The sequence below is a fragment of the Xenopus laevis genome, chromosome 3L (assembly GCF_017654675.1).
Source record: "Xenopus laevis strain J_2021 chromosome 3L, Xenopus_laevis_v10.1, whole genome shotgun sequence".
NCBI lineage: Eukaryota > Metazoa > Chordata > Amphibia > Anura > Pipidae > Xenopus > Xenopus laevis.
Window position 1 is genome coordinate 3,175,609 of NC_054375.1, and position 12,763 is coordinate 3,188,371.

General features: G+C 41.9%; 2 protein-coding genes across 2 annotated transcripts; both read right to left on the bottom strand.

Annotated features, from left to right (window-relative positions):
- Nucleotides 1-652: 652 nt before the first annotated feature.
- Nucleotides 653-4,040, bottom strand: LOC121401127 (DC-STAMP domain-containing protein 2-like). The gene is made up of 10 exons (XM_041585477.1): nucleotides 3,980-4,040; nucleotides 3,570-3,740; nucleotides 3,237-3,332; nucleotides 2,925-3,047; nucleotides 2,770-2,826; nucleotides 2,424-2,664; nucleotides 2,179-2,336; nucleotides 1,743-1,896; nucleotides 1,128-1,247; nucleotides 653-913 (listed from the first exon to the last, which is right to left on the bottom strand). Exons 1-10 carry the CDS (start codon nucleotides 4,038-4,040, stop codon nucleotides 778-780), a joined length of 1,317 nt encoding a protein of 438 aa, XP_041441411.1. The 3' UTR covers nucleotides 653-777.
- A 3,310-nt stretch (nucleotides 4,041-7,350) lies between these two features.
- Nucleotides 7,351-12,763, bottom strand: LOC121401356 (DC-STAMP domain-containing protein 2-like). The gene is made up of 15 exons (XM_041585823.1): nucleotides 12,463-12,763; nucleotides 12,042-12,212; nucleotides 11,771-11,872; nucleotides 11,455-11,649; nucleotides 11,300-11,356; nucleotides 10,950-11,160; nucleotides 10,575-10,732; nucleotides 10,139-10,300; nucleotides 9,870-10,037; nucleotides 9,306-9,406; nucleotides 8,870-9,000; nucleotides 8,649-8,776; nucleotides 8,300-8,393; nucleotides 7,917-8,036; nucleotides 7,351-7,702 (listed from the first exon to the last, which is right to left on the bottom strand). Exons 1-15 carry the CDS (start codon nucleotides 12,746-12,748, stop codon nucleotides 7,567-7,569), a joined length of 2,220 nt encoding a protein of 739 aa, XP_041441757.1. The 5' UTR covers nucleotides 12,749-12,763; the 3' UTR covers nucleotides 7,351-7,566.

Here is a 12,763-nt window from a genome sequence, read left to right on the forward strand (position 1 = left end):
ATCACAATAAATCCACAGGACAGTCGTCATTTTTTGTAAAACAATGTATTTCTTTGTTTTTTATATAAAAATATAAATCTTTAATTTAATATATGTCTTAAAAATATATATGAAATACATTTTTTACATTGATATAAAAATGTATATATGACATTAAAATAATATAAAAAACAAATATATTAATAAAAATGTATTTTAAACTGTATATCTACAAAAGTAACTATATAAATATGTCCACATCTTGTATAAAAATAATATAAATATATGTATAAAAAATATATATATATAAAGCCTTCAGAATGGACCCGCATCACTCGTGTATCCAACATTTCAGCCCATATTGGGGCCTTTATCAAGGATATATGTAAAACTATACAAATAAAATACATATATGAAATTAAAATAATATAAATATATAAATTAAAATCTATACAATGATACATATTTAGATTTGTAAAACAGAAAGCTGTTGCACTCAAGTTGCTTTGTGAAAAAATATAAAAGACATTTTATTTAGATTTTTAGATTAGATTTTCAGGGACCAAGTCACAAGCCACAGACACAGCCCCCAATCCACCCAATATATCACCCACTTTGGGTAAGACCCACCCACTTTGGGGGCTGTGAATCTGGTGTGTCCCAGCCGACAAGGACTCGTTTCTGTACAAAACATTGCGTTTCTTCTCTGCAGTTGGGCATTTTTCTAAATCCAAGGAGAATGAGTTCTGCCCATTGGGATCAGTCCCTTCCTTTATTGTCCCCTAGTCTTGCTATAGCTCAGCGCCTCTGATACAATTTCCTTGGGATGCCTTTTTTCTTCATCTTCGTCAACTTGGAAAATGCTTCATCTAGAGTCTCCTCGTCTGAGCTGTCACTTGATGGGGATTGCTCCTGGTACTCATAGTCGGCATCACTGCAAGTACAAAGGGTTAAATGTCAGCTGAGAGCCCTCCCCAAACATACCCTGACTGCAAAATACTAAAAGTTCATGCTAATTTCCTCTTTAACCTATTTATAACCAATGAGCAGCCACACTTGCAAAATAAGAAGAGTTCTGCAATATCTAATGGGGCTTCCTTTCTCTTATTTATGGCTTTCACCCTTTCTGAGGTTCTACAAGCTCTTACCTTAATTCCATGGAGGAGTCCGAGTCCTCATCTTCCTCAGTGTTTTGCACTTTCCTGAACCTCTTACTCCTGCCTCTTTCCTCCAGCCACAGCTCGACCTGCTCCTCATCACTGGAGTCTCTGAGGATTAGAATAAGGGTTAAATGTTGTAGGAAGGAAGAACGAAGCCTAGTAGAAGGGCAAGATGGTGCCAGTAGGACAAGATGGAGACAGTGGGGCAAGATGGAGACAGTAGGACAAAATGGAAACAGTAGGTAACGATGGAGACAGTAGAACAAGATGGAGACAGTAGGGCAAGATGAGACAGTAGGACAAGATGGAGACAGAAGGCAAGATGGAGACTGTAAGAGATAACCTAAAACTTTACTTACCAATAATTATGTAGCCCCGGGATGTGGTAACCAAACACTTGGATGTAAGAATCTTCACTTGTCCTCTTACCATATCCTCAAATGAGGATATTATTTGTTTAAAGAAGTCGCTGAAGAAATTTGAACCTGTTATGGTGACGTTGAAGATTAGAGGAGCTAATGGAGCAAAAAAAATTATTACCTCTCACTTATAGGCAGCCCCCTCCCTGTCCAATGTGAAAGAGCAGACCAGTAACCCTCTTACCTGTCACCGTTATATTGCTGTTCATGTGCCTTCCCTAGCAAAAAGTAGGCTCTGAAATCTGTCACAATGATGAAGATAGAGCCTATCATGTACGGCACAATCGCCAAGAAACCTTTCAACATCTTCTTCTCAATTGACGTCATCTTCAGGGAAACTGTAGGAATGAGAGAGACTCATGAGAAAATGGAGGCTGGGACAGACAAAGTGGGTTTATTAAATGTAACACAGGCGGCTAATATTGGTTTGTGGTTACTATAAAGACTATGGGGTGAGTAAACTTATGATTGAGTAGTTAAGTGAGTGGTAGTTATAGCCAGTAAGTTATTTGTTATTGAGAGCTGGGTAACTATAGTAAGTGGTGGGGCTCGCTAAGCATAGAGGGGTCTGTACTATAGTGAATGAGTGGGGGGTGTTACTGAAAAGAATTGGGACTCACCAGGTGAGACGTAGAGAGATTGCTCCTTCATGTTCAGGGGTAACAGAGAGGGAGCACCAGTCTTCACTCTCAGCTCATTCAGCTTCATAAAGTTCTTAGTGATGTAGAAATTGTCGTGCTTGTCATTGAGCAGGTAATTCCTGCGATATAGCGCCGCCCTGCAGATCAATGAGAAATCCAATTAGAAAGGGTAATTCCTTTAGTAACATCAGAAGCAACAGTAAGAACAGAGGAATTGGACCTACCGAATGAAGGAGTAAAGGCAGAAGAAGAGCACAAAATACTGGGCCAGTCCAAAAATCTCCAGGTAAGGGTCTATACTGGCGTTCACCTCGTCCATAATCTTCTCTGCCACGTTGATCACGTCGGTGGCGCTGGCATTGATATCAAAGTCGTGGATGACAGTGATATTAAACAGAAAGTGATCCTTGAACTTGTTAAGGATGGAATCGGCAGCTGTAAGGAAAGTGCAGAGATGGGAATTTTGTTATAGAACAAGGGCTGGATCCTTAAATCTCACACACAGTGTCCAAACAGACTTCCTTGCTTAGTAACTCATGGCAACCCACCAACCTAATCTTCGTCACTCACCTTTGTCCTTCAGTCGACTGACGTGAGTCTGAACAAAGTCGGGGCCCATGCACGGAACTGTGGGACAGACGAAGTTGGATTCATTAGAATTTGTCATTAATCCAGGAGAAAGAACTAGAGCAGAACATGTCAGATTGGGGTGAGTTGTAACTTACCTCCAGCCAGTGCACACAGGGGCCGAAATGTGTCTATAATGCCGCAGACGAAGCCAAACAACCCGGCATTATCGGTACAAGTCTGCTTGGCCGTATCGAACAATTCTTGCTCGGGTTCCCTAACTCCTCATTGCAGATAGTTCCCATGTTGTACAGGTATGACCACGCCGCTCTCAAGTCTCGGCCTGGGAAGGACGGGAGGATTAGAAGGCGAGTTTATTATCAGTATTGATGCCACGCCAGGTACCACGGAGCAACAAGGTATCATTGATTGGGCACACACAACTCGAGGGTTTCTCTACTCATCTATACGTCTCATGCCCTCCTGTAGGGCAGTAAGGAAGCCTTGTGACCAGTTGGAGACATTTTTAAAGTTACCAGCAATGGACCTGATCTTGTCCAAAGCCCCTGGAAAGAGAGAAACGAGTGTGAGACTCACGCGATTGCACTTTCTGTCACATATACTGCCATGGGCAAATAGCACTGATCTGTCCATCTTGTCAGACACCCAAATGTGACTGCAGCCCCTGTCTCCATCCACCCAGATTCTGACCAGATCTGCACCTGTAGGGTCACCTTCAAGTGCCCAAAAGGTAGATTGGGATCTAACCTACTTGCTACACCCACCGCTCTTCGGTTACTTACTCATCACAGGCGCTTTCATCTCCTGAACAACTTCTAAGGTCTGATTCACAGCCAACTGCAACCCACACGAGGTTGCTTCCAACACCCGCTTGTAATTCTCCAGGATATTTCCGGCGGGTCCTTGGATGGTCAGTGAAAAGGCCAGTGCAATAATCAGGTTCTTGCCTTTAGCTGGGAGTGATGGGAGAATTAATCATTCTTATTATTCCATAGCCTGACTGCCCCTACATTAAAGTTCCTATGCTGATGATGAGACCTCCTTTCCTCCCCACAAATAAATCACCCATTCCCCTTCTCTTCATAGGGAACACAAATAGAGTTTCCAAGGCTGGTTCAGACCAGAAATGTCTCAACTCCTCCCCCTAGACCCAATTATATATATAAGCTAAAGCCAAACCCGTGGAACTTACCTGCAAATATCTGTAGTAGTGTTAGGAATACAATTACATGAATCTGCTCAAAAAACGCCATGCCGAGAGAAAGAAAACTCCAATAAAGGCGCTGGCGATGATGCAGATGTCCAGGCTGTAGCTCTTCACAAACAGAGTGAAGAAGGCAAATACTATGGCCAAGAACATGCCTAGAACAAATGAGCCAAAGCATCTCAGGAATTCCTTGCACATACTGTTCTTCTTCTCATTGGAACATTCTTTTGGTTCTCTATATCATTGGATTTGAGTTCAACCTTTATTGTGTGATTGTGTTTTCAATGTGATTGATGTGATTGATTGTGATTTAGATGAATCTGGGGGAGGGAAGCAGAACATTGTTAAACCTGTACAATTCCCAAGACTAATGCACCTTGGGGTTAGACCATTAGTTATGATCACCAGGACACAGTGCCATCTAGTTCTTATATCAGTCACCAAAACACACCCCTCAATACACATCTAGATACATTCCTCCATTTACATGTTAGACTTACAGGTCTGCAGTCTTCTAACTAAAACTGGGTTCTGAATGTAATATTAAATGAGTAAAACAATACATTCCTAACTCATATACTTTTATTATTCTCCAAAACCCATTTCTAAATATAATCCCTCGGCAAACCTTTCTTTCCCCGTAACAGCCAGGTCAGACTTGCAGGCATATAGTTTCCCAGCAAAAATCGCATTCTTTTTCTCAATATATTATATGAAAAAAATCTATTTCTTATATCAAGTGTTAGTCTGCAGTCTTCTAACTAAAACTGGGTTCTGAATGTATTATTAAAAAAACAATACATTCCCAACATAGCTCTGTCCAGTGTCGGACTGGGACACTAAGGGCCCACCCAAAAACCTTAGACCAGGGGCCCACCATAAAACCTTAGACCAGAGACCCACTCTCAGTACTAATATTCTTCATCTCCTCAATCAACCTCTATTCTCCTAGTCTGTTTTCTTTACAGACTATAATCAATCATTCCATCTATTTAGCATCTTTGTTCTCATAGAAATAGAGAATTGCCATGAAATAGGCCAAAAGTTTAGCAGCATGAGGGGCCACTGACACCTGGGCCCACCCGGAGTTTTCCTGGTATCCCGGTGGGCCAGTCCGACACTGGCTCTGTTAGTGAATCTACCCCTTAGTCTGGTTGGGGTATGGAAGTAATAGTAAAGTTATATAATTATTGTGGAATTATAGAGAAAATGTTTAATGAAACTACATGGTAATGAAGATGTAGTACAAGGCTACATACAGTCAATACGATTAAAGAACTTACCACGTTTGTGTGATGATGATGATGATGATCTTAAAGGAATATTTTTTATTGACAATCACAAGATGATAAGAGACAAGGACAATATGATATATTGGAAGTACAAGTACACGAAGTTCCTGTCCTTGGGTTTAATCACCTCAAAGAATTATACTTGGGACAACACCTTTACTAACGACTTTACAGTCACCATCTTTGAACAGAGTTTAAGGAACAACAAAGGATTAAGAGACTTTATTTTATGAAATATTACTAAATATTTGGAATGGAATTTAATTGGAAATGGAAGAATTAGATATGATATGTTACCTGTGAATTCGTTGAAATGATTGAATTATTATTATAGTTAGATAGGCAATTAACTTGATTGTGATGGATTAAGAATTCTCCAGCATTGAGTTTTTTTTCAATTCTGCTGGTCAAGAAGGAGTTCTTGGTTTTGAAGATGGTTTTAGCCCCTCTTCAAAGCAAAGTAGTTACAATACGGTTATTTGCATATAGGATGAGTTTAGTGATACGTTAAAGTTCATTTGGTCATTGGGGGGAATGATGGGGTTACATAAACCATAATCACTTATATCATATCTAATATAATTAATTCTTTAACTGTAAAGCTTTCTGACAACCACGAGTTACAACAAATGTCAACCATGACATGAGAAAGTACCATCGATGTGATCTTTGTTTGGGCAAATAACTCTGAACAAGCCCCTGCTCAAGGATCTGCTCTTGCTGTGTATAACTAGGTGATTGGTCATTTTATCAAGTGATGACCAATAGGGAGATTGTCGTATATCTGTTACAATGTCCTTGTTAGAGGATAAGTAAACCTTAAAAAAGGGAGCTTTTCTGATTGTAATTAACATTATTGGTGTTGTATCAAAATTCATGATGTTGGCAGTTGATAAAAACGTAAAGCTGTGAGAGTTAACGGCTCCACTTCTCAAGTCACTCGTCCCTCTCCAGCACTCGGCACCCGGTTCTGTTGGAGCAGGATTGGCCCCGTACCGACCGTGTGTAGGGTTGGAATTAGGGGATCCCGATAGATGTATGAAAGCTAGGGTCCCCCTCCCCATGTGTTTAAATCTAATGTGTGGCTCCAAAAGCCTTTCAATGTACCAGTGTGAGTAGATACACAACCCTGTATGTATAGACACCCTCTTGTTTCTACTTGCACTGGGCCCCCAAGGGCCCCTCTAAGTTCTAGACCCAAATTTAATATGTGTGTGTGTTGTTTCCTCCAGGCCTTATATACAATAATTTATATACAATAATCAGGTGTTATATACAGTAACCAGGCCTTATATACAGTACAGCCCACTCATGCCCCTCCTGTCATATTTAAGGAATTCTGAGCAAATGTTGGAGCCTGTGGCCCCACCCTGAGTCCCTGAGGATCCAGTGAAGAGGGAGGGAGAGGTCATTACTGGGGATCAATAGATTATAGAGTGCAGGATAGGACAATGCAGGAGGCCATTTATGCCAAACGGGAACAACCATCCCTGAACAGACGAGTAGTTGGGGACACGTCTTGTCAGCAATGTACAGTTCCGCTTGTACAACGCTTCAGTATATTCCCCAACATGTCACACAAGCACAAAATGGCCTTACGATTCTGTCACAATCACAGTAAATCCACAGGACAGTCGTCATGTTTTGTAAAACAATGTATTTCTTTGTTTTTTATATAAAAATATAAATCTTTAATTTAATATATGTCTTAAAAATATATATGAAATACATTTTTTACATTGATCTATATATAAAGCCTTCAGAATGGACCCGCACTCCGAAAAATTCTTGTTATCAAAAATTGTATTAAGCATCACTCATGTATCCAACATTTCAGCCCATATTGGTGCCTTTATCAAGGATATATATAAAACTATACAAATAAAATACATATATGAAATTAAAATAATATAAATATATAAATTAAAATATATAAAATGATACATATTTAGATTTGTAAAACAGAAAGCTGTTGCACTCAAGTTGCTTTGTGAAAAAATATGAAATATATTTTATTTAGATTTTAAGATTAGATTTTCAGGGACCAAGTCACAAGCCAGAGACACAGCCCCCAATCCACCCAATATCTCACCCACTTTGGGTAAGACCCACCCACTTTGGGGGCTGTGAATCTGGTGTGTCCCAGCCGACGAGGACTCATTTCTGTACAAAACATTGCGTTTCTTCTCTGCAGTTGGGCATTTTTCTAAATCCAAGGAGAATGAGTTCTGCCCATTGGGATCAGTCCCTTCCTTTATTGTCCCCTAGTCTTGCTATAGCTCAGCGCCTCTGATACAATTTCCTTGGGATGCCTTTTTTCTTCATCTTCGTCAACTTGGAAAATGCTTCATCTAGAGTCTCCTCGTCTGAGCTGTCACTTGATGGGGATTGCTCCTGGTACTCATAGTCGGCATCACTGCAAGTACAAAGGGTTAAATGTCAGCTGAGAGCCCTCCCCAAACATACCCTGACTGCAAAATACTAAAAGTTCATGCTAATTTCCCCTTTAAACTATTTATAACCAATGAGCGGCCACACTTGCAAAATAAGAAGAGTTCTGCAATATCTAATGGGGCTTCCTTTCTCTTATTTATGGCTTTCACCCTTTCTGAGGTTCTACAAGCTCTTACCTTAATTCCATGGAGGAGTCCGAGTCCTCATCTTCCTCAGTGTTTTGCGATTTCGTGAACCTCTTACTCCTGCCTCTTTCCTCCAGCCACAGCTCGACCTGCTCCTCATCACTGGAGTCTCTGAGGATTAGAATAAGGGTTAAATGTTGTAGGAAGGAAGAACGAGGCCTAGTAGAAGGGCAAGATGGTGCCAGTAGGACAAGATGGCAGTAACTGGTCTTTAATCTCCACCAAATGATTTTTTATTTTCTACAAACCCTTATAATACATAAGACTAGTGTATAAGTAGGGGGGAATGGGATCATTTGGGGATGGGACCTACAAGACACCGGCACAAGATGGGGAAACAGGTGGGAAAGGGGAGTATTTCAGGCAAAACTTACATCTCCTCATCTGTTGAATCCGAGTAGGTGAGGGGAGTGAGGCAGAACTTGCAGGCGTTCTCTAGTTTGATGCAGCAGTCTCCGCAGTACAGCCCTAGGGAGAGACATGGCTCAGTATGACAATCAATAGGCCAGCCAGACATTTATGGCACTAGATATTACATGAAATACCAGAGTCCAACATGCAGAACTCATACATACATTTAGTGGGTTGCCCCTAAAAACATGGCTGTGATTATTGCACCCCCAATTGAGATTCTGATAATAAAAATGGAGACCATTTGGGCTTAAGAAGTGGCCATGTACTGTACTAGGAACTGGGCTCAACTGAAAGTGATGGGGTACTTACCTCTGCAGTCCCTGGTAATACAGGCTAGAAATTCCAGGCTGTTACTGTCGGTTCTGACTTTGGCACATTCCATGCAGAACTCTTCCCTTTTGCCCATCAGTCTGACCAGACGGTAAAACACAGAGTTTCTGTAAAAATAAAAGGGGAGAATGTTTATCACACTCACACTCTTTCTCTATGAAATGTGTATATCCAGGCAGGGTATGAATCGATTGCTATACCGTTTGGCCAGCTTGTAGAGGAAGCTGCTGGGTTGTGGATCCTGGGAAGCAGTAACAATGTACTTCATATGATAAGGGGTCCTCTCTGGGCGCTCGCAGATAATCGTGTTGTACAGGAAGCAGATCCTTTCCTGGAGAGAAGCAAATGAAATATCAAATATACTTTGAACACTATTGGTCCCTATGTGAATGTGAACATTAGAAAGTATTTCCTATTCAAGGATGTCACGTGTCTTTTACATGATTAAGATATTAAAGGGCTTTTGGGATTAATACTCCTATAGCCTGAGCCAGGGAGAAGTCTCAATACAATTTGGAGTAATAAAGTTAAATAAGAATATGAGCAACTAGGGTGAAATTGATGGACTGTAGATGCCATTTATCAGCTTTAACTACTATGTGAATGTGTGAGGAGTTTTGCTTCCTACAAACTTACCAGTTCACGATATGGATAATAATAGGCACAGAGGGAGCGTCTCAATCTCGTAAGATACACCCCAATCGCGGTGGCCAAAAAGGCAAATCCGTATAAAAGTCCTAGGAGAAAAAAGAGCAGGTTTAATTTAGGACCATCAATCAAGATGTAGATAGAATGGAAAGATGGAGACAGTAGGGCAAGATGGAGGTAGTAGGGCAAGATGGAGACAGTAGGACAGGATGGAGACTTAGGAGGAGATGAAGACAGTAGGGAAAGATGGAGACAGTAGGGTAATATGGAGACAATAGGACTAGATGGAGACAGTAGGACAGGATGGAGACTTAGGAGGAGATTAAGACAGTAGGGAAAGATGGAGACAGTAGGACAAGATGGAGACAGTAGGGCAAGATGCAGACAATAGGACAAGATGGAGACAGTAGGGCAAGATAGAAACAGTAGGTAACGATGGAGACAGTAGGACAAGATAGAAACAGTAGGTAACAATGGAGACAATAGGGCAAGATGGAGACAGTAACACATAATATAATAGAGTTGCACATCCCAAATGCAAACTTTACTTACCGATAATTATGTAGCCCCGGAAGTCCGGCTTTGATGGGGTAACCAAACACTTGGATGTGAGAATCTGCACTTGTCCCCTTACCATATCCTCAAATGAGGATATTATCTGTTTAAAGAAGTCGCTGAAGAAATTTGAGCCCGTTACGGTGACGTTGAAGATTAGAGGAGCTAATGGAGCAAAAAAACACAAAAATGATTACCTCTCACTCTATATTACAGGCAGTCCCCTCCCTGTCCAATGTGAAAGAGCAGACCAATAACCCTCTTACCTGTCACCGTTATATTGCCACTGAGCTGTTCATGTGCCTTCCCTAGCAAAAAGTAGGCTCCGAAATCTATCAAGATGATGAAGATGGAGCCTATCATGTACGGCACAATCCCCAAGAAACCCGTCAACATATTCTTCTCAATTGACGTCATCTTCAGGGAAACTGTAGGAATGAGAGAGACTCATGAGAAAATGGAGTGGGTTTCCTAAATGTAATACAGTCGGCTAATATTGGTGTGTGGTTACTATAAAGACTATGGGGTGAGTAAACTTGTGATTGAGTAGTTAAGTGAGTGGTAGTTATAGCCAGTAAGTGGCAGGTACCTTTGTTATTGAGAGTTGGGTAATTATATTGAGTAGTGGGGGTCACTAAGCATAGAGGGGTCTGTACTATAGTGAATGAGTGGGGGGTGTTACTGAAAAGAATTGGGACTCACCAGGTGAGACGTAGAGAGATTGCTCCTTCATGTTCAGGGGTAACAGAGAGGGAGCACCAGTCTTCACTCTCAGCTCATTCAGCTTCATAAAGTTCTTAGTGATGTAGAAATTGTCGTGCTTGTCATTGAGCAGGTAATTCCTGCGATATAGCGCCGCCCTGCAGATCAATGAGAAATCCGATTAGAAAGGGTAATTCCTTAAGTAACATTATGGGAGAGAGAGTGGGAAGGGGAGCAGGAATGAAAGCTACAATGCCCCCTGTACATATATATCCCATACTCACTATCCCCCCCTACAGGACTGGGCAGATACTACAGGAAATGGGGTCAGAACTCAATCAGAAGCAACAGTAAGAACAGAGGAATTGGACCTACCGAATGAAGGAGTAAAGGCAGAAGAAGAGCACAAAATACTGGGCCAGTCCAATAATCTCCAGGTAAGGCTCTATACTGGCGTTCACCTCGTCCATAATCTGCTCTGCCACGTTGATCACGTCGGTGGCGCTGACGTTGATATCAAAGTCGTGGATGACAGTGATATTAAACAGAAAGTGATCCTTGAACTTGTTAAGGACGGAATCGGCAGCTGTAAGGAAAGTGCAGAGATTGGAATTTTGCTATAGAACAAGGGCTGGATCCTTAAATCCCACACACAGTGTCCAGAAAGACTTGCCTGCTTAGTAACCCATAACAACCAACCCACCCACCAAATCTGCGTCACTCACCTTTGTCCTTCAGTCGACTGACGTGATTCTGAACAAAGTCGGGGCCCATGCACGGAACTGTGGGAAAGACGAAGTTGGATTCATTAGAATTTGTCATTAATCCAGGAGAAAGAACTAGAGCAGAACATGTCAGATTGGGGTGAGTTGTAACTTACCTCCAGCCAGTGCACACAGGGGCCGAAATGTGTCTATAATGCCGCAGACGAAGCCAAACAAGCCGGCATTATCGGTACAAGTCTGCTTGGCCGTATCGAATTTCTGGTAACATTTCTTGCTCGGGTTCCCTAACTCCTCATTGCAGATAGTTCCCATGTTGTACAGGTATGACCACGCCGCTCTCAAGTCTCGGCCTAGGAAGGACGGGAGGATTAGAAGGCGAGTTTATTAACAGTATTGATGCCACGCCAGGTACCACAGAGTAACAAGGTATCACTGACTGGGCACACACAACCCGAGGGTTTCTCTACTTACCTATACGTCTCACGCCCTCCTGTAGGGCAGTAAAGAAGCCTTGCGACCGGTTGGAGACATTTTTAAAGTTACCAGCAATGGACTTGATCTTGTCCAAAGCCCCTGGAAAGAAAGAAACAAGTGTGAGACTCACGTGATTGCACTTTATTTCACATACAACCCACCCAGATTCTGACTGACTAGATCTGCACCTGTAGGGTCACCTTCAAGCGCCCAAAAGGTAGATTGGGATATTCCTACTTGCTACACCCACCGCTCTTCCGTTACTTACTCATCACAGGCGCTTTCATCTCCTCAACAACTTCTAAGGTCTGATTCACGGCCAACTGCAACCCGCACGAGGTTGCTTCCGACACCCGCTTGTAATTCTCCAGGATATTTCCGGCGGGTCCTTGGATGGTCAGTGAAAAGGCCAGTGCAATAATCAGGTTCTTGCCTTGAGCTGGGAGAGATGGGAGAATTAATCATTATTCTTATTCTCATTATTCCATAGCCTGACTGCCCCTACATTAAAGTTTCTATGCTGATGGTGAGACCTCCTCTCCTCCCCACAAATAAATCAAACATTCCCCCTATCTTCATGGGGAACCCAAATAGAGTTTCCAAGGCTGGTTCAGACCAGAAATGTCTCAACCCCTCCCCCTAGACCCAATTAAATGGCCTTAAGCTAAAGTCAAACCCGTGGAACTTACCTGCAAAAATCTGCGGCAGTGTTAGGAATACAATTACTCGAATCTGCTCAGAAAACGCCATGCCGAGAGATAGGAAAACTCCAATAAAGGCGCTGGCGATGATGCAGATGTCCAGGCTGTAGCTCTTCACAAACAGAGTGAAGAAGGCAAATACTATGGCCAAGAACATGCCTAGAACAAATGAGCCGAAGCATCTCAGGAATTCCTTGCACATACTGTTCTTTCTTCTTCTCATTGGAACATTCTTTTGGTTCTCTAGATCATTGGATTTGAGTTCAACCTTCATTGTGTGATTGTGTTT

Excerpts from the sequence above, each read along its gene's own strand:
- LOC121401127 (XM_041585477.1), bottom strand. The coding sequence starts at position 4,040 with ATGGCGTTTTTTGAGCAGATTCATGTAATTGTATTCCTAACACTACTA. Across the intron at positions 3,048-3,236 it reads CCTACAGGAGGGCATGAGAC|TTAGGGAACCCGAGCAAGAA; the intron begins GTATAGATGAGT and ends TGCAATGAGGAG. Across the intron at positions 1,248-1,742 it reads CAGCAATATAACGGTGACAG|AGACTCCAGTGATGAGGAGC; the intron begins GTAAGAGGGTTA and ends TCTAATCCTCAG.
- LOC121401356 (XM_041585823.1), bottom strand. The coding sequence starts at position 12,748 with ATGAAGGTTGAACTCAAATCCAATGATCTAGAGAACCAAAAGAATGTT. Across the intron at positions 11,873-12,041 it reads GATGAAAGCGCCTGTGATGA|GGGCTTTGGACAAGATCAAG; the intron begins GTAAGTAACGGA and ends CTTTCTTTCCAG. Across the intron at positions 9,407-9,869 it reads CCGGGGCTACATAATTATCG|GACTTTTATACGGATTTGCC; the intron begins GTAAGTAAAGTT and ends TTTTTCTCCTAG.